At 49.9% G+C, this 21,257-nt stretch overlaps 4 protein-coding genes across 9 annotated transcripts; 1 reads left to right on the top strand and 3 right to left on the bottom strand.

Moving 5' to 3' along the window:
- Positions 1-32: 32 nt before the first annotated feature.
- nfxl1 (nuclear transcription factor, X-box binding-like 1) lies at positions 33-6,799 on the bottom strand. 2 transcript variants are annotated; one of them, XM_058068363.1, is made up of 25 exons: positions 6,720-6,799; positions 6,199-6,342; positions 5,923-6,117; positions 5,741-5,850; positions 4,659-4,789; positions 4,537-4,581; positions 4,329-4,462; positions 4,155-4,240; positions 3,990-4,065; positions 3,817-3,914; positions 3,641-3,755; positions 3,416-3,540; positions 3,230-3,352; positions 3,064-3,154; positions 2,872-2,992; positions 2,642-2,798; positions 2,457-2,548; positions 2,370-2,391; positions 2,088-2,210; positions 1,759-1,913; positions 1,231-1,300; positions 650-754; positions 478-558; positions 340-393; positions 33-257 (listed from the first exon to the last, which is right to left on the bottom strand). In XM_058068363.1, the coding sequence occupies exons 2-25, from the start codon at positions 6,335-6,337 to the stop codon at positions 72-74; spliced, it is 2,634 nt and encodes an 877-aa protein (XP_057924346.1). In that variant the 5' UTR covers positions 6,338-6,342; positions 6,720-6,799; the 3' UTR covers positions 33-71. The 2 variants fall into 2 exon arrangements, with proteins under 2 accessions (XP_057924346.1, XP_057924345.1); XM_058068362.1 differs by having other exon boundaries at positions 6,199-6,363; positions 6,720-6,786.
- Positions 6,800-7,558: 759 nt separating this feature from the next.
- Positions 7,559-12,714, bottom strand: cnga1b (cyclic nucleotide gated channel subunit alpha 1b). The gene is made up of 15 exons (XM_058068364.1): positions 11,219-12,714; positions 11,075-11,156; positions 10,966-11,007; positions 10,858-10,896; positions 10,744-10,794; positions 10,567-10,671; positions 10,404-10,510; positions 10,160-10,334; positions 9,958-10,094; positions 9,705-9,877; positions 9,516-9,641; positions 9,296-9,448; positions 8,991-9,222; positions 8,709-8,884; positions 7,559-8,643 (listed from the first exon to the last, which is right to left on the bottom strand). The coding sequence occupies exons 2-15, from the start codon at positions 11,143-11,145 to the stop codon at positions 8,413-8,415; spliced, it is 1,818 nt and encodes a 605-aa protein (XP_057924347.1). The 5' UTR covers positions 11,146-11,156; positions 11,219-12,714; the 3' UTR covers positions 7,559-8,412.
- A 139-nt stretch (positions 12,715-12,853) lies between these two features.
- Positions 12,854-15,707, top strand: LOC131126144 (protein pygopus-like). 4 transcript variants are annotated; one of them, XM_058068368.1, is made up of 5 exons: positions 13,105-13,217; positions 13,547-13,683; positions 13,747-14,751; positions 14,951-15,044; positions 15,206-15,707. In XM_058068368.1, the coding sequence occupies exons 2-4, from the start codon at positions 13,567-13,569 to the stop codon at positions 14,996-14,998; spliced, it is 1,170 nt and encodes a 389-aa protein (XP_057924351.1). In that variant the 5' UTR covers positions 13,105-13,217; positions 13,547-13,566; the 3' UTR covers positions 14,999-15,044; positions 15,206-15,707. The 4 variants fall into 4 exon arrangements, with proteins under 4 accessions (XP_057924350.1, XP_057924351.1, XP_057924348.1 ...); XM_058068367.1 differs by lacking the exon at positions 13,105-13,217 and adding an exon at positions 12,854-12,989 and having other exon boundaries at positions 14,951-15,707; XM_058068365.1 differs by having other exon boundaries at positions 14,951-15,707.
- Positions 15,708-15,799: 92 nt separating this feature from the next.
- LOC131125425 (E3 ubiquitin-protein ligase Topors-like) lies at positions 15,800-21,071 on the bottom strand. Of its 2 annotated transcripts, none has more exons than XM_058066988.1 (4): positions 20,847-21,071; positions 18,353-20,434; positions 18,190-18,285; positions 15,800-17,920 (listed from the first exon to the last, which is right to left on the bottom strand). In XM_058066988.1, exons 2-4 carry the CDS (start codon positions 20,425-20,427, stop codon positions 17,155-17,157), a joined length of 2,937 nt encoding a protein of 978 aa, XP_057922971.1. In that variant the 5' UTR covers positions 20,428-20,434; positions 20,847-21,071; the 3' UTR covers positions 15,800-17,154. The 2 variants fall into 2 exon arrangements, with proteins under 2 accessions (XP_057922971.1, XP_057922972.1); XM_058066989.1 differs by having other exon boundaries at positions 18,190-18,282.
- Positions 21,072-21,257: the final 186 nt, after the last annotated feature.

Here is a 21,257-nt window from a genome sequence, read left to right as displayed (position 1 = left end):
CAATAAACAACATTAAAAAGGGTCTTCAGACTTTTAAGATTTTATTTGAAAGTGACCTTTGACATTCACCATCAGCTGTTCAAGAGTAAGTAGGCGGTGACTGATAGTAGAGCTCCGCCCAGTGGAACAAGGACGAGGGCCACGCCCCTCCACCACCTAGCACTCCCCCCTTGGTCCTCGAGGTCCTCTTGCCTCCCTCGCTTCTTGCTCCTGCGACCTCCTCGCTGCTGACGCTTGGTGAACGCCTCCAGTTCCTCCTGGCGTCACAGTAGCAGTTAGCCTAGCTTAGTGTGGTCATGCTACCACATGACAAGGGGCTCAATCCATGCTGATGCTCACCTGACATTTCTTCTGCTCCTCCTCCTCGGCCGCTTTCTGTTCCGCCTCCTTCAGCTACACACACACACACACACACACACACCTCATTGACATCTTCCCTTGACATCATCATTACATCATCATGTGTGCGCTGTTCACCTGGCTGACTTTCTTTTGTTGTTGTTTGCAGGTGTCGTCACACTCAACTACACTCTCTGACGACAACAAGCACGGCATTTCCTGTATACACACACACACACACACAAAATGATACAATTTTAAAAAGACGCACATTTTCAAGACACACGAGTAAGGATCGAGGATTTTGTACCTTCTTGATCCTCCTGCAAGGACATCGCAGCTTCACCTTCTGATGACATTTGACCTCACACCCACCTGGATGACACACCTGCTTACAGCGATGGCCGCAGCTTAGCTACACACACACACACACACAAAAAAAAGTTGACATGCACAGTTGAAGAGTCACTCATTGGCTGATCTGGGCATGCACTGCGGTCTCATGAAGAAATGCAGCTTTGTGATACGTTTTCATTGTTCCAGAATACAAAGATTTTAAAAGTATTTGTTCAAATTAATTATCCGTGTCAGTATTCGTGCCGTTCCGAATACTGTATTCGGGTTCGGGTGAACACAGCATAATCGTAGGATTGGACAGTAGCGGTTTTGAGGGGGAGGGCAATAGCTGCATTCTACAATTAATTAGTTTGTGTTTGTCTGGGTCCGGCACGGCACAAATTCTTTTTTTTTCCCGTTGGCTATATTGAAACGCCGAAGATCCGGCACGGTGCCAGAATACTAAACCCTGGAGGTCTGTGGTGACAAGGTGACATGATGCTGCATCCCCAAACATGGACACAGACACGGTTATCATGATGTGATGGCGTGTACCTCTTTGGGACACTGGTTGCCACATGATCCCATCGCCTTTCTCGTGTCTTCGTCAGATAAAGTCATCTTCCTGCGCACACAGAAATTGACAAAAATAGACAATGATATACAGTGAAACCTTGGTTAGTGACTTTTTCAGTTAACATCAAACATTTATACCATCATTTTGCCTCGGTTTATGCACATTTTCCAGTTAGAGTACAACACAGCATGCTTCTTGTGGTGTTATTAAAACACTGCACGAGTCTGTGTCCGCAATGTATTTTAAATTACAAAACTTCTTTAGTGTCAAACAAAGTAACTAGCTTGCAAAGTTCAAATTTATCAACCCGAACCAGAATTCAGCTGTGATGTCATCAGCAGTTGACTCTCACAAACACATTTTTATAGTTTTACATGCATTAAAAAATATATAAATATAAACATAGACACACACATTTTACAAAATTTACTGCATCCATCTGAGAGTCGGACCTTCTGGAAGAAATGACCAAGGTTCCACTGTATCAGGAGAATGAATGTACTTACATGCACTCCACGTAGAGCACGCTCATCTTACAGTAGCAGCGCTGTCGGATCATCTGGCTGCAGTCGGGACAGTCCCCCGGGTGACAGGGGAGGGGGCAGGTGTGAGGACAAAGGTGTGGGCGGGGCTTAGAGCAGCCCTCCTCACACTCTTCACACTGGCAAAACAGATGGACATATGATAAATCTACAGTTCATTACATGCTTGGCCAACTTTACAACTGTGTTAGGAGCTGTGCAATGCTAACATTTCCTACCACAGTTAGCTATACCATGCTAACAATAACAATAGCCGTCAGGAGCTATGCTAGGCTGGTTGTACTGATCATCACCTTGTCGCTGCTGTTAACAAGGTGACATTCTCTGCTGCAAGTATGGTTTCCGCAGGTCAAAGGTTGCCCACAAGGTCTTTTGCAGGAGAAGCGTCCACGATGATGACACGGCAGGGGGCTGACCTGAAAAAGAAAGTGAAGGTGAATAGCGTGCCGCTAAATTGAATGAGACAAGGACATAAAAGGTGATAGCGAGAGGTAAAATGTCAAGATCATGAGAAACTAAGATGGGTAGCCAAAAGGGGGAGCGGAGTAGGACACATGTTGGAGAAACCCTCTCACCTCATGTTCCCCCAAACAGGACCTGGAAGACAAAAAGTAAAAAGTGAAAAATATGCATATGCTTGCGTGTGTGCGTATTGAGCTTACACTGGTACCGGGACTTGGCAAGGGGGGCAGGGTAGGGCCTTGGTCACAAACGCTGGTTTTGACGGCTGCTCCCATGGCCCAGACAACTGCACCTGAGGGACACCACAGGACAAAAAAGATCATTTCGGAAGATGCGTTGGACATTTCCGCTCCGTCCATTTGGAAGCAGCGTGGGAGCGTCGTACCTGCTGGGACTTAACCAGAACCTGGTCGTGACACGGCTGCGGACACGTGTGCGCACAGCCGATGAGAGGTAGGAGACAGGGCTGTGTGCACGGGGGGCACGGCCCAGGGTGGCAGCGGTGACGCTCTCTGGCCAAGTGGTGGCAGGAAGGAGGACACCTAAGGCGAACACGCCATCACACACACGAGTGGCCCTCAGACACGTGATGGGATTCAGACGAGGTGCACGTACCTGCAGAGCTCTTTGCAGCGAGGAGGCTTGGTGCTTCGCTCTCGTCCGCACGGGACCGTTAAGGAGGTGGTGCCACATGTACACTTGACGTCCACCGTCACTGGACACGGATAACAACTTCCTGATAGAGCGGGAAGGCTGGAGTGAGATTGTCATGCATACACACACACACACACACACACACACACCTACCTCGGTGGCAGACAGACGGACATTTGTGGTTGCGACATCCCAGAGATCGACCGCAATTCTGGTCACAGGGGGGACAGTTGCCAGGGCAACACTGAAAAACACAGAGGTACACAATGATGATGAAGGTGGTTATGATGATGATGATGATGATGATGATGGGACTCACCTTTCTCCTACATTGATGTTTCTGGCAGCTTCTACTCTTTGAACATTTGGAGTCACACACATACTCTTTATGACACGCCAGCAACTTCCTGTATTTTCCACACCGGCACTCCTTCTCCACCTCCTAAAATCCAGGTAAATGTCAGCCCAATGTGCATGTGTGTGTGTGTGTGTGCAGGCCCAGAACCTGTCTGCAGGTGTCACAATTCCCACGGTGGCACCTCATGGTGCAGGTGTGCTTTCCACACGTCAGAAGGCGGTCACACGTATCTCCACACAGTGACACTTCCTCTGTGCACGGTAGGGTCCACTCTGTGTGTAAACACACACACACACACACACACACACACACACAAATGTGGGTCAAGACTTAGTCTGGAGATGTAGTAGTGGATGTGTGCGTGCATATTACTAGTCTTGCCGCAGGGACATGATCTGCTGAGCGAGCGAGGACAAGGAGGACAAAGTCCGTCATGACACACCAGCTCGCATGTGTGATTCCCACAGGAGAGGAGGCTGCCGCACACCTGAAAACGGACACGGTCGGCCATCTTGACAGACCGGGCTTCTCCTTATAATGTAGCGTACCTTCTGACAGTTCCACTTGGGACTGGCACAAGGTCTCTGAGCTTCTTGTCCGCCACACACACACCTTTGAAGGCTGACTCTGGGACAGGGGGGGCACTCTGACACAGACACAGACACGCGTGTGTATGTTAGTAGACATTAAGTGTGACACGTTGCAGGTATGTTCGCTTCACCTGAGTGACACGGCTGTGAACACGTGTGTTGTTGACATGGTAACATCCGTCCACATGGCTGCTGGCATGACCAGACCTGAAAACACGCACACGTATGTACAAACACACACTTGATCTGTGATGTTCTCTGATTGGCTGAGAAAGAATCACAGTCCTTGTACGCACCTTGCTGCTACAGCGCCGTGGAAGGGGCTTTGCTTTGCCGCACATACAGGAAACAGACACCATCTTGGGACATGGGGGGCAAGGACCTGAGGATGGACACAAGCCACAAGCATTGACACTTCGGCCAAGCCAAGCAAAGTGTGTGTGTGTGTGTGTGTGTGTGTGTGAGGTTACCAGGGTGACAGAGCAGAAGACAAGTGTGTCCACACGAAGGTTTCAGCTCCTTCTGACACACTGAGCCACAGGAGTGAGGAACTAGCCAGGGGTCGGCTGGAGGGTCCTCAAGCTTCCCACAGTAACACATGTACCTGAACGCAACACAGACATGCATGCACAATCGCATTGTCGTCACACGTCTGCGGTATTCATTGAGTCGTCTTACTTGGTGGGCGTGGCATTGTGGGGATACTCTGCTCGACACTTGGGACTGGGGAGGGAAAATGACAACATGAAATGGGGCAATTCTGAGGAAGGGGAGTCCTGTTATGCAGTCACATGACTCACCAGGGCCACGGGTGCTTCTTTTGTCCGAAGTCTTCATCAGTCACAGAGCAAAGGAGAAAAGCCGAGTCTTTGGCCCACTTCTGGATGCATGGAAGATGGAAGAGGGAGAAGCAACTGGAGCATCCCCACACCTAGAAGGGGGGGGAGACTTTATCCATCATAAACTCCTTTCACGTTGCTGGAAATGTGAGTGTAGAAACCAGCGGAGAAATGGTACATGGGTAAAGTAACTCGAGTAAAGAATAGTTGTTCATTCATTCATTCATTTTCTACCGCTTCTCCTCACGAGGGTCGCGGGAGTGCTGGAGCCTATCCCAGCTGTCATCAAGCGAGAGGCGGGGTACACCCTGGACTGGTGGCCAGCCAATCACAGGGCACATATAGACAACCATTCACACTCACATTCATAACTATGGAAAATTTGGATTTGCTAATTAACCTAGCATGTTTTTGGAATGTGGGAAGGAAACCGGAGTCCCCGGAGAAAACCCACGCATGCACGGGGAGAACATGCAAACTCCAGACTACTTGTTATGCAAGAAAAAAGTATCGTTCTTGAATGTTTCCCTAAAGCAGCGACCAAATGAGCAGATGAAAAACTTTCTGCTCTCCAAATTAAAACACTTTTCTCCACCCATTAACACCAAATAGTAAAAATAACGATAAAAACATAATCTGAGTGAATGAGTGTGAGTGACAAGATGCATTTAGAAAAAAAGTGAAGCTTGGCTGGTTGTCTCAAGTTTCACACACTCGGCACACTCCTTCAGTGGCGCGGCAGCTCGCTCTAAACTGCCAAAGTAAACTGTAGCGATCAAAAATTAAAGAACGCGCGAAGGAAATTGAAGACATTGTTGTCGGCGGTGCAAAATATTTTCAGACATTTGCTGATTTGCTACAAATACGCTCTGCTTCAACAAAAAAAGTCATGTTAAAATGCGAAGCCAGGTCAGGAGGTAACTCCACTCGTACCTCATGATTATGCAAAAGGTCGATTCATCCATCCATCCATCCATCCATCCATTCATTGTGAAATTTGCCCTCGTGGGGCTAATAAAAGGCACATCGTATCTTATACTCACCGCCTGGGTCCTCTTGACAGAGGCAATGCAGATGAGGCAGGTGAGCGCTCCGGACTGAAAGAGCTCGCTGACGTACTGACCGGTTTTCAGCAGACCTGTGACATCACCACCTGGATATACACACACACACACGTAGTTAACAGTAACGCCCAAATCATGTGATCATATTGAACCTGGTTCACCTGTCTGGTTGGTGTAGGTAGTGAAAGTGGACTCCAGGATCTTCCCCCTCTTTGCATCCTTGGGGTCAATCTCTCCATCTTCATCGTCATCGTCATCATCAGAGGAGGAGGAGCTCATCTGACTGTCCACCAGTCGCTTCACTGTAGCTTGGTTGGATTTTCGGATCTCCTCAAACTTGGTGTGGGCAGAGACACCTGTCCACCATAAGTGGGTCAGAATAGAACTGCACTGGGTGGTGTCTTAATGTAATTCTATTTGGGTGTTGTGATACGGACCTTCAGATGGGACTACCACCTTTGTGGTTCCTCCAGCACCACCTGGTCTCACGGGCATCATATGCTGGGGTTGTGACCTTTCTCCTTGTCCATGGTTCCGACCACGCCCCCTGCCCTGATGTCGCCAGGAGGGCTCCATCACGTCTACAAGTCAACCAAACTTGTCTATGGGCAAAATATTAAAAATTATTTCTTCACCGATTCCAAAGTCTACTTTTTTTTACCAGATTTTGGCGAGATTTATTTTATTTCATGAACAGGAGTTCTCTTTATATATCTGCTACGGAAACAGCACATACATTTGACATTTAAAAAAAAAAAGACCGACATCAACGCACAAGCTAACAAACCCCACTAGCTTAAACAGTGTCACCAAAGATTGACGCAAGTTCAACCAACACCCAGAGCGACATTAAAGTCATAATTCAGTAAAATTCTGTTAGATCGAAGTGAACATTGACCGAAAAGTCAAATCCTGATAACTGAGACAATGAAATAGAATTTGAAACCTTGGAACGAACCTGCAAACAGTCGCTACAGTAGCATCAACCCGATGTGCAGACCACACGCGCAGCCATTCGCTGCTGCATGCCGGTACTTGTAGTCTTTCAGTAGCAATGTGCATTGCGGAAATGAGGCGAAAAGGACTACACTCCCCATCACTCATTGAGACCCACTGGCAATGCGACGTGTCATCACAATGACCGGTTAGAGCAGGGGTCATCAATTACATTGGTCAAAAAGCAAATCGTATCGTAAAATAAAATGAATATTGTATTCTAAGTACTATCACATTATTTGCTATATTAAAGGGAAGGTCTAACCATTATTTTTATAATGATTATACAGTGAAAATGAATGGAACAGAGTAAGTACTGTATGTACAGTATATGTAGTGTGGAGGCTAAGGCGTAACAAGCAACACTTGTTATATGATTCAGTATCTTTATGATTAAACAATATAACAAATGGCATCATTGATTACCATCACTAATCCATTAATTACCATTCCAGGAAGTTAATTAAAAAAAATCTGGTTATTCTTCATCCCATAAGGTACAACAGAAATTAGATTTTAAAGTATTTGTATTTCAGTAATGGCAGTATTAATACATTTGATAGATTATAATCTAAATCATCATCATCACTGAGAAACACAAGTCTAATTCCGCTACTCAACAAGGTAAAATGTCTTAAATTGTTTATTTTCCCTGATTATATTTACTTTATTAGGTAATATGAATGTAAAGGTGACTATATGTGTGTTATTTGATATCTAGAGTCCCAAAAAAAAGGATTTAATAGATCGTAAACAGGCTTTCTATGCCACAACGTCAAAAGTATTTCATTTATGAAGAAGAAATTCACTTTTTGCTGTCAGGCCTGAAAGCAGTTAATAACAATCAACAAGGGATCACAGTAAATGTCATTTCTAGAGTATTGCTTCACATCTCCCTGTGCTACAGAAAACCAGGATTTTTAAATTGTAATTATTTGAAATAAAGGCTCTAGACGAGTAAACGTCAACTGTCTTCCGGAAATAGAATGAATGAATTCATAAAAGAGTCCTGACACCAAATCTATTGCGGGTAAAGTCAGTTTATTGTGAAATCTGAGACTGCCCCACATTGTCGCTGATTTCCTTTAACTTAAGTTGACTCCCCTCGCTTCGGTGATTGTGACAAGCCCTACCGATGGAAAAACGTGACTTTACTGACTCAAATTCTTGTGAGTCACTCACTGAAGTGAATCGGGTACTCGAACAGAAACTCGCACATACCACAAGTTCAGCAGTTGAATTGTTTGGCGAGCACCTGGGAGTCGTGGAGCACCCATGATGCAACTCGGGTAGGAAGGGCAAAGGCCGAGATCTCTTGTTTTTTTTCCCACAGGGCTAATACATTTATACAAATGCAGTTTTAGAGTAACATTTGCACAAATAATGACATGTTTCCTTATTTAAATATTAGCTAGCAGTAGCAGAGTAAGTGAAGAAGTTAACCGAGACGAGAAGAAGTGAATCCTGAATCAGTACAAAACTCTTGAGACAGCATACACTGTGAGTCTTTGCTAGCAAGTACGGTATTGTCACAAGTATAAGTGACAATACCGTATACTAATTAGTATACTAATTAACTTACCAAAGACCATAGCCCTCCATTGCGGCTCACTAAAACAAACATGAAGAAAATTCACATATCATTTAATTGTTTGTCATTTGCTGAGCTGTGTATCAGGTGTTGGGGGCGGGGCATGGCCCGGCTGGGTGGGGTGGGGTGGCGGCAGCTTCCTCTCCAGTCTGCTGACTCTGTGCTTGAGCTTGCTGTGAGTAGCTTCATGTTCGGCTAAAAGACGCGCGTAACGCGTCTGCAGGACGTCCAGCGTGCTGGCCATAAAGTCCACCTTCTCCTCCATCTCCTTGGGGTCAGGACCCTGTGCCGCCACCTGTGGGACAAAAGAAGTCATGGCAGCTTTTTGGCCCTAAGAATAAGAGGAGATGGCGGTGGTACCTCCAAGTCGAGCAGGCCGTCTTTCATCAGGATCTGTCTCCCCTTTTCCTCCAGCAAGGCTTTGGCATCGGGGTACTCGGTTAGCGCCTCCATCAGGTCGTCCTTGGAAAGGCAGAAGAGGTCGGAGTAACCGATGCTGCGGATGTTTGCCGTCCGTCTGTTTCCTGCTTTGCTGCCTATCGTTGAAGCACAGTGCTTGTGAATTTGGAGGACATCGGAGAACTTACGAGGACATTACGTGACAACGCTACGTGACGTGATGCGAAGGAACGCTACGATTACCTTTGATGGCCAGAATACTGATCTCGCCAAAGTAGCTTCCATCACTGAGGACCACAAACTGTTTGATGCCGTCGTCGGCCACTACGGCGAGCTTTCCTTCTTTGATGATATACATCTCACGGCCGATGTCGCCCTTCTTGCAGATGTAGTCTCCAGGACTGTAGACCTGAGGCTGCAGCTTCAGTACCAGCTCCACCAGCAGCCCCGCCTCACAGTCGGCGAAGATACGCACCTACACACCAACAATGACCACAGGCGTCAACTCCTGGAGCGTAGCCAAGTGTGTATCACGTGTGACCTGTGACCTTCTTGAGCGTATCCAGGTGCACGTTGATGGCGATCTCTGCTCTGAGTTTGTCCGGAAGGAACTTGAGCACTTCACGCTCGTCCACCGCTTTCTTGTTGGTCCACAGGAAGTCGAACCACTTGATGACCCGCTTCTCCAGATCCTTGGTTACCTGGAGGTCGGGAGGCACTTCAGCCTCAAATATGACTTCCTGTTGACCTTCATGCTTTCACACTGACCTTGCGGAAACTCATGTACTGCTTGATGGCGTCAATGCGGGCCTGAAAGTCGGCACGGGCAGCGTTCATGTTGGTGATCATGGAACCCACATTGCCCACGATGGTGGCAAAGATCAGCACACCGACCTTCAGAAGATAATAAGGTCAAAGCCGATGCTAACACTAATGAGCCGGCGGCCATAAACTCACCAAAAAGTCCGTGACCACAAAGAAGTACTCTGAGTTCTCCACAGGGGGTGGAGTCTCTCCGATGGTGGTGAGCGTCAGTGTGGACCAGTACATGCTGTAGGCGTACTTCCTCACGAGGCGCCCGAACTCGGGATCCGTCGGGTCAGGATACACAAATCTATCTGAGCCAAAACCTAAAGACACACAGAAAGACTACATTAGCGGACTCCCAGGTGGACGTGGGACATTCCAACTCGGATCTCGGAGCATTCACCGATGGCCTTGGAGAAGGAGTAGTAGAGGCAGGCATTCCAGTGGATGATGATGAGGATATACATGACCAGGTTAGAGATCCTCAGCGCATTGGGGTAGTTGGTTCTGGTCTCGGTCCGCTGGAAGAACTCCAGCATCCTGCCAGAGAAGACACGTCAAGAAGGCTTCCGGCCAACAATGATCTCATTGTGGTGTCTACGTACCTGTTGAACCTCAGCAGCTTATTGAGACGGATCTCTGGGTAGTTAAGTCCCAGCAGACCATACAGAACATCGGTTGGGATCATGGAAACCAGGTCCAGTTTGAACTGGAAGCTCTTAGTGTAACGTTCATATAGTTTCTGCTCATCCTTCACGAGAAGACCCTGTTCCAGGTAGCCTGAACATACACGTGAACTCATGATCATTTGAGCGCTTCACTGAAGCACTCCGCTGCATGCATACGGACCCGTCCTGGTTCTGAAGACCATGTCAGCGAGGTACACAAAATCACAAAGAAAGTCCAAAAGGAACCAATAGACCACATAGTCCATCTGGAGCTCCTCAAAGCAAGCCCTGACACACACACAGATTAGAAGACATGTACTGTGACGTGCGGACAAGCATGTTACCTGGCGATGATGACGGTCCAGTTGTACATGACAGGAACCGTGATGATGAACAGCCAGTGATAGTATCCGTTCCCTGCTGGGTCCATCACCGTGATCTCTCGCACACTAACACGTGCACATACACACACATTAATATTAATATTAGGATCGAGTCAATCTCCGTCATAATAAACCTACACTGGCTCCTTCTTCTCCTCTTTCTCCTCATTCTCTTTCTTCTTCTCTTTCCTGTGGTGGAACCAAAAAAAACAACCAGAGACAGGAAACAAGTCGACAGCAAACACAACTTACATCTTCTTCTTCTTTTTCTTCTTCTTCTTCTCATCCTTCCTAGAAGACAACAAGAACATCAAGCAGATAGCACACATGTGTGTGTTTTTGTGTGTGTGTGCGTGTTACTTGTTGTTGCTATTGTTGCAGTTGAACACAAATTCGACATCCCTGAAACACAACATGGCTCATGTTCATATGTTTAATCGTCATCTCTCATTTCCATGACAACTCCTACCTGTCAGCCTCCGCATTGTCCATGGCCTCCAGAACCAGAACTGGCGGATCCAATGGTGCCACCTTGGCCATGAGGTGCTTCTCTGCCGGGATGAAGGTCAATGAGAAGACTCAATGTCAAATGTTTGGTATTTCCACGACTCACCTGTCGGATGATAATGTGCTCCCGCTGACGTCCTCTACTGCAGCCGCCTCCTCAGAGAAGCCACAGCCATAAAAACAGACGTGGAACCCATCGTCCTCGACGCTCAAAACAACTTTTAAACCCGGAAAGAAAATGTGCAAAGTTTTCAGAACGTAGCAGAAGCCGTCAGCCGTCCGTCGGTCGGTCGGTCGGTCGGTCGGTCGGTCGGCCAGGCCGAGATAAAGAGATTAGAGCAGGGATGATAATGTGCACACGCACGAGTGTAGCACCTCCATCAAAACGAAACTTTGGTGCACGTTTTCAACTTTGCAATTGTGAACCGGTCCAATTAAATATCACCTGAATGGACACGAACAAAAAAAAAAAAAAACAAGGTGAAGTGACGAAAGGAAGATTTTGCATCAACACCACTCATTTAGTCGAGTCAGCACACATGCACTCGCACTCGGGCAGCTTTGATAGGATTAAGAATCTGTGTGTGTTTGTGTGTGTGTGTGTGTGTGTGTGAGCTTGAATAGGAAGCAACCAACAGGTGGCACTGGTCACACCAAGGTCACAAATGACCGAAAGTAAAAGTAAACAGTAGTATTCCAGGTCAGCAAGACGTCCAGTCACTCAGACCAGAACAAGGACCGTACCATTTGTAACCATTGTAACTTTAAACAGGGCGGCACGGCGGTCTGGTGGTTAGTGCGCAGACCTCACAGCTAGGAGACCAGGGTTCAATTCCCACCATCTCTGTGTGGAGTTTGCATGTTCTCCCCGTGCATGCGTGGGTTTTCTCCGGGTACTCCGGTTTCCTCCCACATTCCAAAAACATGTTAGGTTAATTAGCCACTCCAAATTGTCCATAGGTATGAATGTGAGTGTGAATGGTTGTTTGTCTATATGTGCCCTGTGATTGGCTGGCGACCAGTCCAGGGTGTACCCCGCCTCTCGCCCTAAGACAGCTGGGATAGGCTCCAGCACCCCCCGCGACCCTCGTGAGGAAAAGCGGTAGAAAATGAATGTAACATTAAACAATGCACTGACCAGGAAGTTGGCCAGGTAAAGTGCTAGCTGTGCTAGCAGCTATGCTAACTGCTACGCTTCTATGAAGTTTATGTTTCTGGATGTGAAGCTAAGGACCGCATGCTACAACAAAACCAAATACATACATGTATGTTTTTGTTTACTCCTTAAAAGTGTACTTAAAACCGCACTTGTTGTGCACTAGAGGGCGCAATAACAGCGGATTTGACCTTTCAACTTCAGGCGGCGATGTCATCAGAGAGCAATTAACGAAAAATAAATGAATGAATAAGATCCCTTTGAGACCTGGGCTAACATTTCAAGAAACGTTCCTCGACATGACGACAACAAGGAGGCTGTTCGGATGCAAACCAATCAGAATGAAGCAAAGGGGCCACGTGGTGCGCTTTGGCAATCCGCCAACCGTTTTCACACATTGCCGCCCCCTCCTTCTCTTCCTCCCCGGGCGCCAATCAGACGCCACGCGGCGCGCGGCCACGGGTGGCGCCAGACGCAGTGGAGGGCACGAGCCGACACACTCCCCCCTCCCCCTCCTGTCACCGAACATCAGCCTGCCAACAAGCACCACCCCCCCCCACCACCACCACCACCTCCACCCCCCGCGTCGTGAGGACGACACACGTATCCGTTCATAACCTCCGCCATTATTCATCGCCCCCTCCCCCCCGCAGGGTCTCGCTGCCTCCTCGCCACCTGCCTCTCCTCCTTCCTGCCTCGCGCTCGCTCGTGCCAAGCCCAGGTGATTATCCACCCCCCCACCCCCCATTATCCGTTACCCCCCACCCCCACCCCCCCGCTACTGACAGACCGACAAATCCCTCCCGGTGCTCCTCCCCCCACCCCCCACCCCCTCCATCTCCTTCCCCGCCAGCCATGATCCGTGGCAGGCTAATTCCCAGACGGTCCTCCTCTTCCTCCTCTCCTTCCTCCTCTCCTCCTCCTCCTCCTCCTCCTCCTGGCGGGCCTGGTAAGTCAGAGCATCCTTTTCTCCTCCGCCGCATGCTGCCTTCACGCTTTTTAGCCTCCTTTCTCCTCCTGCTGCGCCTGTGGGAGGAGGCGGGGGAGGGGGGCGTTAATGTGCCGCCTGGGAGCGTAGCTGCCTGCCGTGACCTTCGCACACGCTGACCAGACACGCTAATTAGTCACGCCTCCAGGGAGGTGCACATTTTATTTCCTGCTACACACACACGCACACACACACACACACACACAAGGAAGGAAGAGACGCTTTGCAGGAAGGTCAGAGGTCATGTGGACAGGAAGTGTGACATCACAGTGTGTGTTTTGTGTTTGGAGCCGCAGGGAAGTAAACAAACATGTCGGGCATGACGAGTGGCGTGTGCGTGGAGAGCGATCTGTCATCAGTCCTCCAGAGAAGCTCCGCCTCCTCGCACCATCATCCAAATCACCATGGCTACGGCACACAGAGCCAGGTGAGTTTGACTTGCCGCTGCCCCGTGCCTCCGCCCCCCACCTACACGTGCCGTGTGTCGCAGGTGTCCACGCTGGCGCCGGTATTGGACTACAGCAGTGAGATGGACCGCTACCGCTCGTCCATCGCCAGCTTCTACAAGACAAATGTCAACATGGACGTCACCAGCTTCCCGCCGTCGGCCAAGCTGGCGGCCAGATTGGCGGCGGCCGCCCCCATCTTTCCCCCTGCCGCCACTAGACTGGGTGCCATGGCGGCGACGCCCTGGGGTTGCCACGACAACATGAACCACCCAGCGGCGGTCTTCTGGGGACGGCCGAAACCGTCCACCACGCACCACCACCACCACCCGCCCCCTCCAGCCGCACCTTCTGGTCACATGACCCCCTCGCACCCTCACAGCAGTGCCATGCATCAGGGCGGTGGGGTGGCAGGCGGGGGGGGAGGCGGGCGACCGGACGAGGGGGGTCGGACAGAAAAACACTCACTTCCTGTCGCTCAAACAGCACACCACCACCCCATGGCACCGAGCAATGGGAATTTCCCGCCCGGCTACGGTGGGGCGGCTGACTGTGGCGTCAACAAGCAAGGACATGCCCACCCGGACGTGATGGGCCTATCGGAGGGGGGCAGCTGCAACGGGGGCGGGGTTATCGGGAGCAGCTTCTTGGGGGGCCTGGGTTTACCCCCAGGTGTCATCGTCATGGCAATGGGGTCGGCCGGCGGCGGGATCTCAGACGCCAGCAGTGCTTTCCAGATGACGGGCAGCCAGCGAGCGCCAACGGACTGCCAGCAGCACGCCAACTCCTCCCCTTGCCCCGCTGCCTCCTCGCCATCTTCCTCAGGGGTGACCGCAGGGGGTGTGGTCCTGTCTTCGCCGTCATCATCAGGGGCCTCGGCTAAGAGGAAGAGGAAACGGTGTGGCGTGTGCGGACCGTGCAGGCGTCTCATCAACTGCGGCGTGTGTTCATCGTGTCGCAACAGGAAGACAGGTCACCAGATCTGCAAGTTCCGAAAGTGCGAAGAACTCAAGAAGAAGCCGGGGGGAGGCGGGGGCGGGGTGCTGGAGGTGAGACCCACGTTGTGTTTGTCAAAATGTATTATTGACCACATCAACATTCGTCTTCATGACTTCCTGTGGGAGTCGCCGAACACATTGGACCTGTGAATGTGAATGATGATGGGTGTGAATGCGTGTGCACCATTGCAAGGTTTACTTCGTTTTTAACTTTTTCTTTTCTTTTTTTTTTAACTGCTCTGCTCTACAGAGGCCACCATCTGTCCCGACTGGTGAGGCCTTTCGTTGGTTCTTCTAGTCAGTCCTGGAGGCCAAACGGGAAGTGGTCATCATTGGACTATAATGTGAGAGAGAAACTGTTGACATCTGCCTCCTGGTGGCTGCTTGCTGTATATGTCCTAAACTCCGCCCCCACGTGTGAGCAGAGGGCTCAAAGTGTAAATGAATAAATTTTCTTAACCTTAGGTTCTCTTTCTTCAACTCCTAACACCTGGACATCAAACAGGTGGGCGGGGGTTCGTGTTCATTTGTGACACACAGCATAGCCTGTCGGGTCCAGTTCCGACCGGAACCACTTGACCTCCAGGGGTCATCGTTCTCCAATCATGAGAGCTCAGTAGATCCGACTACAACTTGTCACTGAAGGACTACAACTACCACATCGCTTCCACGAAAGCAACCTCTGGATGGACGGACTTGGACCAGAACCAGGCGGCATCCACCGAGGCACAAAATGTCAACGAAATCCAGCAACAAATAAAGACACCCCTCCTCCACAAACACGTCAGATGATTGCATCATTCCGGGCGAGCGCATGCACGTGAGGAGTGCTCATGTGAATAAGTGGTGAGGCAGAAGTCTGGTTGCCGTTGACGACAGAGCGCCGTGTTGCCAGGCAACTGCTAACAATGGACCTGCCAGTGTTCCACAATGTGGGCGTGGCCTGAGAGGGGGAAGGAAATGCTTGTACACAATGATCCATGACACTATTTGTCAGTGTGTGAACGCGCTAGATCGACATTTCTAGCGTTTTTTAAGCTTTACATTAAAAGGACTCCAAGTTTAAAAAAAGACGCCTCGTCTTTATTTTGAAGCCACAACAACCTGCCTTAATGCGCCATCTAGTGGCAGGCAACAAACATTGCAGATAACTGCAGGACAAAATCCAGTGGGGACGTCATCATGGCAACCGGACGCCAAGCAGTGGCTCAATAAACTCTTGGAATGTTTAAATAAAGAAAAAGCCTCAATCCAACACATTATCATCACAAACATTTCAATAAAACTCGGGTTACGTGTACCCTCAAAGAGGTATTTCCATTGGAAGAGCCCTAATTTTGCCCCCTAAAATTGTCATCCTAGGGTAGGTGTCATCAGCTAATTTTGTCCAAATGATAAAATTGTCCTTGTTACACACAGAGGGCCATGGTAAGGTTAAAAAAAACAAAAATAATTATTACCTGTACTGCAGCAAGCCACGAAAGCTCAGTCTTGCACATGTCCAAGTTTACAGATCCAGATCCGCCCCACCTGTCAATCAGGGATTTAATTTATGAAGATTGAGTATGCACAAAACATGACTCACACACACAATTCATTGTGTGTTCAAATTAACCTAACCTGCTTGTCTTGCATACAATCAATGTAACAAATATCTGCACATCACTTTAAAACTCATATTAAATGAGTTATCAAATTATCATAATGATCGATGGAGGAAATACAACATGACATCAAATAGCATTAGCATTAAAAGGGTACAAAATGCAATAATTACTTATCTACAAATAATATTGCCTGCCACTTCCCCCTTATATTCCTCCATGACGTCACAGTGAATGCCATCTGCGCTTGTTATGGGCTGTAAAGTGAGGTACGTCAAGTTAAAGGAAATGGGCGCTCAGATTTTCACAATAAAATTACCCACCCACAACAGATTCAGTGCCACCCATGCCTAATAACCCTAAAACTTCATAAAAGTATATTTTTTATATACTTCAGAAAACCATACAACGTGTTGTAACATTCCGAAAGGTTTTACTTAATAACACAGGACTCTATCCTGAACTCAGTCATTTTACTATGGGGGGCCTGGATGGAGCGCCAGCTGACAGGGGGCGCCAGCTGACAACCCCTGGCCTAGGGCAAGGGTGTCCAAACGTTCTCCACCGAGGTTCGCATACTGAGGGGGCCCACTATGACATTTTTTAAAATGTAGTAATCTAAAAAAACATATGTACATATTTGTGTCATTAGCATGAACACTTCAGCGTTTCCTCCTGTTTTCTTCTATTTTTCAACTGCTTGCTGTTTGTTATTGTTTAATTTCATTCCTACAATGTTCAATGGGCTAATAAAAAACGAGCGGTCCGCACTTTGGACACCCCTGGTCGAGGGGAAACAAGACTTGTGACAAAGTCAGAGGGTTGGCACACTCGGTTGTGAGCCTTGGGGTCAGAGGTCACATGTTGTGCTGACATGACAGGCGGCTGATGTGGTGGGAGGGGTCGCCGAGGGGCTGGGTGGTGACAAGCAGTGGGAGTCAAAGAGGGACGGGGGGGCAGGCGAGGCGCTGAGGTCACTTCCTGCAGCTGCGCCGTTCACAGGAAATGAACTGGAAGAGTCAAGGTCGCCGTCATGAGCACCACTGCGACCTTCGTGGAGGTAGTTGAGATGTGAGAAGACGTCTGTCAGACTCATGGGAGGGGGTGAAAGGTCAGCGGAGAACTGGACGGAAACACTGTCCTCTGTCCCAACAAGTGGGGGCGCCACGTCCTTGCGGGGAGGGGCGCGTCTGAGAGGCGGTGGTGAGGAAAAGGATGCAGGCTCTGGCAAATGAAGCGAAGGAGGCCTCTCCTGGTTGTGACCCCCAAAGGTGTTCATTGAGGTCACAGGGAGGTCATCTGTGGTGTTGCAAAAGGCCGCATTTGTTTGTTTTGAAACTGGCTCCCCAATCGGTCCTCCTGTGTCAGTAACAGGTTGTCCTTCTTTGCCACACCCATCATTAACGTCCGTAGAACCTTCATGAAAGGATGGTTCCTCAGACCGGTCCGATCCTCCGTCTAGGATATCTACAGGAAGTTCTCCGATGTCAGCAGCGGTGGTGGTGGTGCCTAAACTGGCCAAGTGCACCAATGAGAGAGGTGGAAGATGTTCGGAGTTGTCGTGCTGGCCGCTTGGTGGACTGCTGTCGCTGTCCAGTGTGATGATGGGCGGCGGTCTGCAAGAAAAGTGAAGTCAAAGTTCACGTTTCAGTAGCACGTTGACAATAGCAAAAGGTGGTGCCATGTTCTTCCCAAATCTGCTGACGAGGAAAAGTTGGCATATTGAGCGAGTGGTTAACATTATAACTATTATTACCTCCGCCAGGAAAGTCAAGTTTTTTATTTTTTTTAATTAAGATGTGTTTCTTCCAACTCCTTTTTAGAGATGTTGATTTACGCAAATAACCCATACCGCACCATTCCAAGAAAGAGAAAATACCTGTACCTGTTGTGCTGCTGCGTCTTGTGGTAGCGTTTGTGGGTGGCACCAGTGGGGGCGGTGCCCTCATAGACTATCTCCACGCTGGGACTGCGTCTGCTACTGAAGGAAGAGAAAGGACGCGTCGATCAAGTGTCTGATTGGGCAGGAAAACCAAGCAAGTTCTCACCTAATCTCTGATCTGCCACGCCTCCTTCTTTTACTCCTCCTCCCTCGCGGCTTCCAGCTGGGGTCGGTCTGGCGGTCAAGGTGCCGGCTCTTGTACTTCCTCTTCCCTCCGGGCTTTTCTCTATGGGAGCATGACGGCGTGAGAGGCGATGTCGGCATTGGTGAGGAGCAGGGGGAGGAAGAGGAGGAAGTGGTGAGACAGGAGTCCTGCGAGGAGCAGTATTCTGAAGCAGAGTCCGCCACACTAGCAGGGAGCGGGGACGTGGATTCGAGGCTGGAACGCAAAGGGGAGCACATCATGGCAGGATAAATGCAGCGATTGGGATTGGCTGAGATGCCGCTTGGACCTCGTCCTCTCCTCTTCCTCCTCCTTCTCCTGGTGGAGTCAGCAGCGGGAGGCGATGGACTCAGCGTGCACACTGAGCTGCCTGAGCCCGAAAAGCACGCTTCGGCCATCTCGATGTCTTTAGCCTTGATTGCGGCCGAGGTGGAGGGAGGAATCGTGGGAAGTGAGGACAGGGGCGAAGTCTTCTGAGGCTCCTCCCCTTCTGTGTCAGATGACAGCTGTACGAGTTCAGGAGTGCGCTCGGCCATCGGTTTCTTGTATCCTACAATCATGCACTCGCCCTCCTCCTCATTGGCCGCCTCCTGTGGGCCGGGGCTTAAAGCTTCTGCGGTGGAGTAGGAGGGGCCCGGAGTCTCGTCGTCCCAGGCTGACAGGCTGAGACAACTTCTTTCTGGGAGGACATCATCATGATGGTTACCCTCGTCAGCCTCCTCTCCTTCAGAGATGGCAATGATGGAGCTGTTGGCCGAGCCGCCACTCGATGCGTCCAGCTCCATGGCACCAGGTGGCGGCTCATACACGGCCTGCAGGTCATAGCTGTCCAGGGTGAGTGGCGAGCGGGCAAAACTCACCAGCTCGTGGAGGAAGTGCTCTGTTCTGGACAACAGAAATGGTCGCAGCTCTTCCTCGATGGTGGGCGTGTCCTCCAAGCCATGGCGAGCCAGTCTTGCCATGATGATGTTCTGGACAAAGTCCACGAGTGAGCTGTGTGCACCGTACAGAACCGTGAGCTCCCGGCGCAGCCAGGGGCGTAGTCTGTTCAGTTGGGCGGGGTCCCGTCGGAAGCTCTCAACCGTAATATCGCGCTGCCCCTCGGTCCTACCGATGCCAGCCACACCGTGTACACGTATGCTGCAGCGGTAGAGGGCGCGGCGGAAGGCCACTGCCTCCCGCTCCCTGAGGCGTCGCAGGACTCCACCTTCTCGCTGAAGACGTAGCCGTGCCGACAATCGGGTCATGAGCCGCCGTGATGCCCGGTCATTCGGGCGAGACCCCGCTCCAGGACCCCCCAAGCCCGACAGGCCTTCAAATATGACACCGTGCTCCACCAGGTTGGCTGAACCCCGCAGGCGCTGCTCGCCATCGGCGTCTGCATCATGAGGAGAGAGAGACAGAGGTGGGACATCCAGATACCACTCCCACACCCCACGTTCCTCCTCCCTCCTGCGCCTCCTGGCGGTGCTTTCGGTGCCATCGGCGACTCTGTGCCTCCTCAGCAGGAGCCTCATCTGTTGGTCATTCCTTGCTGCTGACGCCATGGCCGCCACCATGGCCACCGTGGCTGCGACACTGCCGCTCGGCGGGACTGGGCGCAGCGTGTACTCTTTGAAGTCATCATGGCCTCGCACCGAGTGCAAGATGGAGGCGAAAGGTTGCTTGCACAGCGGACATTCGGCCTTGTTGTGTGACCACTCCTGAATGCATGGGAAGCAGAACCGGTGCAAACAGCGGTCCAAGTACGCCATGTTGTTAAAGCGGTCCAGGCAAATGGGACACTTTGAGTCGGGCGATGCCTCCTCCGACGCCAGAGGGGCTTGGGTCGTGGAAGAGGAGGCGGGAGGAGAAGACACGGCAGCCTGCATACTCCGAGTGTTGTTGGTCTTCTTCTTCCTGCGATTTCTACTGCTGCTCCTTCGGCTCCTCTGGTCTTCCTCCTGCTGCCCACTGCCACTGCCGCCATTGTTGGTGCCACAGCGGCGTACACGCAGCTTCATTGGCGTGGGGGCCATCACCTGACTATACACAAGATGCATGAAGATCAATACATTCATTCCAGCATATGAGTGTCAGCGTGTTTGTGTTGTGTTTTGTACAACTGAATTCACGTCGTCGACTCCACAAGAAACAACTCAAGTTGGAGCAAGTTATTGAACATAGAAAATGGCGAGGAAAAGTACACAATGAAGGACGTGAGAACAAACAATTCGCTTACAAACCCTTGAAAGTTTTTCGCAAAACATCACAACACGGACAATAAAGACGCATTGTGGGTTTGCTGCTGCTAGCCTGCTATGCTAACAGGATGTTAGCTGTGTCCTGTTCACTTCATGAGCACAATCAATCTTCTTCTTCTTCTTTCAGTGTTTGTTATCAAAGAACATTTGGTTTGTTTTATATGTTCGCACGCTAACAGGGTTAGCTTCCGTACCTGATCACAAGCACACTCGCGGCTCCAACCGACAGCTTTTCATTGAACTTTCACTCCCCTTTCCAGTGCCGGACTTCCGGTTTACTATTATTTAACGTTGGGTGATTTGAGAGAGAAGCTCCCATTAAAACATTTTTCTAAACATTTGTGACTTCTGCGGGATTGTTGTCGCCGAACCAAACAGCTGAGGAGGTTGAGCTCGTGCTGAAACGTCATCATTGGCGGACCGAGTATCCAAAATGCCCGGATGTAAATTTTTTCATGTTACTATACTTAAACGTTGGTTAGCACGCAGACCTCACAGCTGGGAGACCTGAGTTCGAATCCACCCTCGGGCATCTCTGTGTGGATGTTCTCCCCGTGCATTCGTGGGTTTTCTCCGGTTACTCCGGTTTCCTCCCACATTCCAAA

The sequence above is a fragment of the Doryrhamphus excisus genome, chromosome 3 (assembly GCF_030265055.1).
Source record: "Doryrhamphus excisus isolate RoL2022-K1 chromosome 3, RoL_Dexc_1.0, whole genome shotgun sequence".
NCBI lineage: Eukaryota > Metazoa > Chordata > Actinopteri > Syngnathiformes > Syngnathidae > Doryrhamphus > Doryrhamphus excisus.
This window is presented reverse-complemented; position numbering and strand designations above follow the sequence as displayed.

What these genes read in the sequence shown, in the direction of transcription:
- LOC131125425 (XM_058066988.1), bottom strand. Translation starts at nt 20,427, where the DNA reads ATGGCCCCCACGCCAATGAAGCTGCGTGTACGCCGCTGTGGCACCAAC. An exon ending in CGTGGCAGATCAGAGATTAG is followed by an intron (nt 18,286 to 18,352) that starts GTGAGAACTTGC and finishes CTCTTCCTTCAG; the next exon opens with TAGCAGACGCAGTCCCAGCG. An exon ending in AAGACGCAGCAGCACAACAG is followed by an intron (nt 17,921 to 18,189) that starts GTACAGGTATTT and finishes CTTTTCTTGCAG; the next exon opens with ACCGCCGCCCATCATCACAC.
- cnga1b (XM_058068364.1), bottom strand. Translation starts at nt 11,145, where the DNA reads ATGGCCAAGGTGGCACCATTGGATCCGCCAGTTCTGGTTCTGGAGGCC. An exon ending in TGGACCGTCATCATCGCCAG is followed by an intron (nt 10,511 to 10,566) that starts GTAACATGCTTG and finishes TGTGTGTGTCAG; the next exon opens with GGCTTGCTTTGAGGAGCTCC. An exon ending in ACCTGGATACGCTCAAGAAG is followed by an intron (nt 9,223 to 9,295) that starts GTCACAGGTCAC and finishes GTTGGTGTGTAG; the next exon opens with GTGCGTATCTTCGCCGACTG.
- LOC131126144 (XM_058068367.1), top strand. Translation starts at nt 13,567, where the DNA reads ATGTCGGGCATGACGAGTGGCGTGTGCGTGGAGAGCGATCTGTCATCA. An exon ending in GCTACGGCACACAGAGCCAG is followed by an intron (nt 13,684 to 13,746) that starts GTGAGTTTGACT and finishes CGTGTGTCGCAG; the next exon opens with GTGTCCACGCTGGCGCCGGT. An exon ending in GCGGGGGCGGGGTGCTGGAG is followed by an intron (nt 14,752 to 14,950) that starts GTGAGACCCACG and finishes TCTGCTCTACAG; the next exon opens with AGGCCACCATCTGTCCCGAC.
- nfxl1 (XM_058068363.1), bottom strand. Translation starts at nt 6,337, where the DNA reads ATGGAGCCCTCCTGGCGACATCAGGGCAGGGGGCGTGGTCGGAACCAT. An exon ending in AAGAAGCACCCGTGGCCCTG is followed by an intron (nt 4,582 to 4,658) that starts GTGAGTCATGTG and finishes TTCCCTCCCCAG; the next exon opens with TCCCAAGTGTCGAGCAGAGT. An exon ending in TCCGTCTGTCTGCCACCGAG is followed by an intron (nt 2,993 to 3,063) that starts GTAGGTGTGTGT and finishes CCGCTCTATCAG; the next exon opens with GAAGTTGTTATCCGTGTCCA.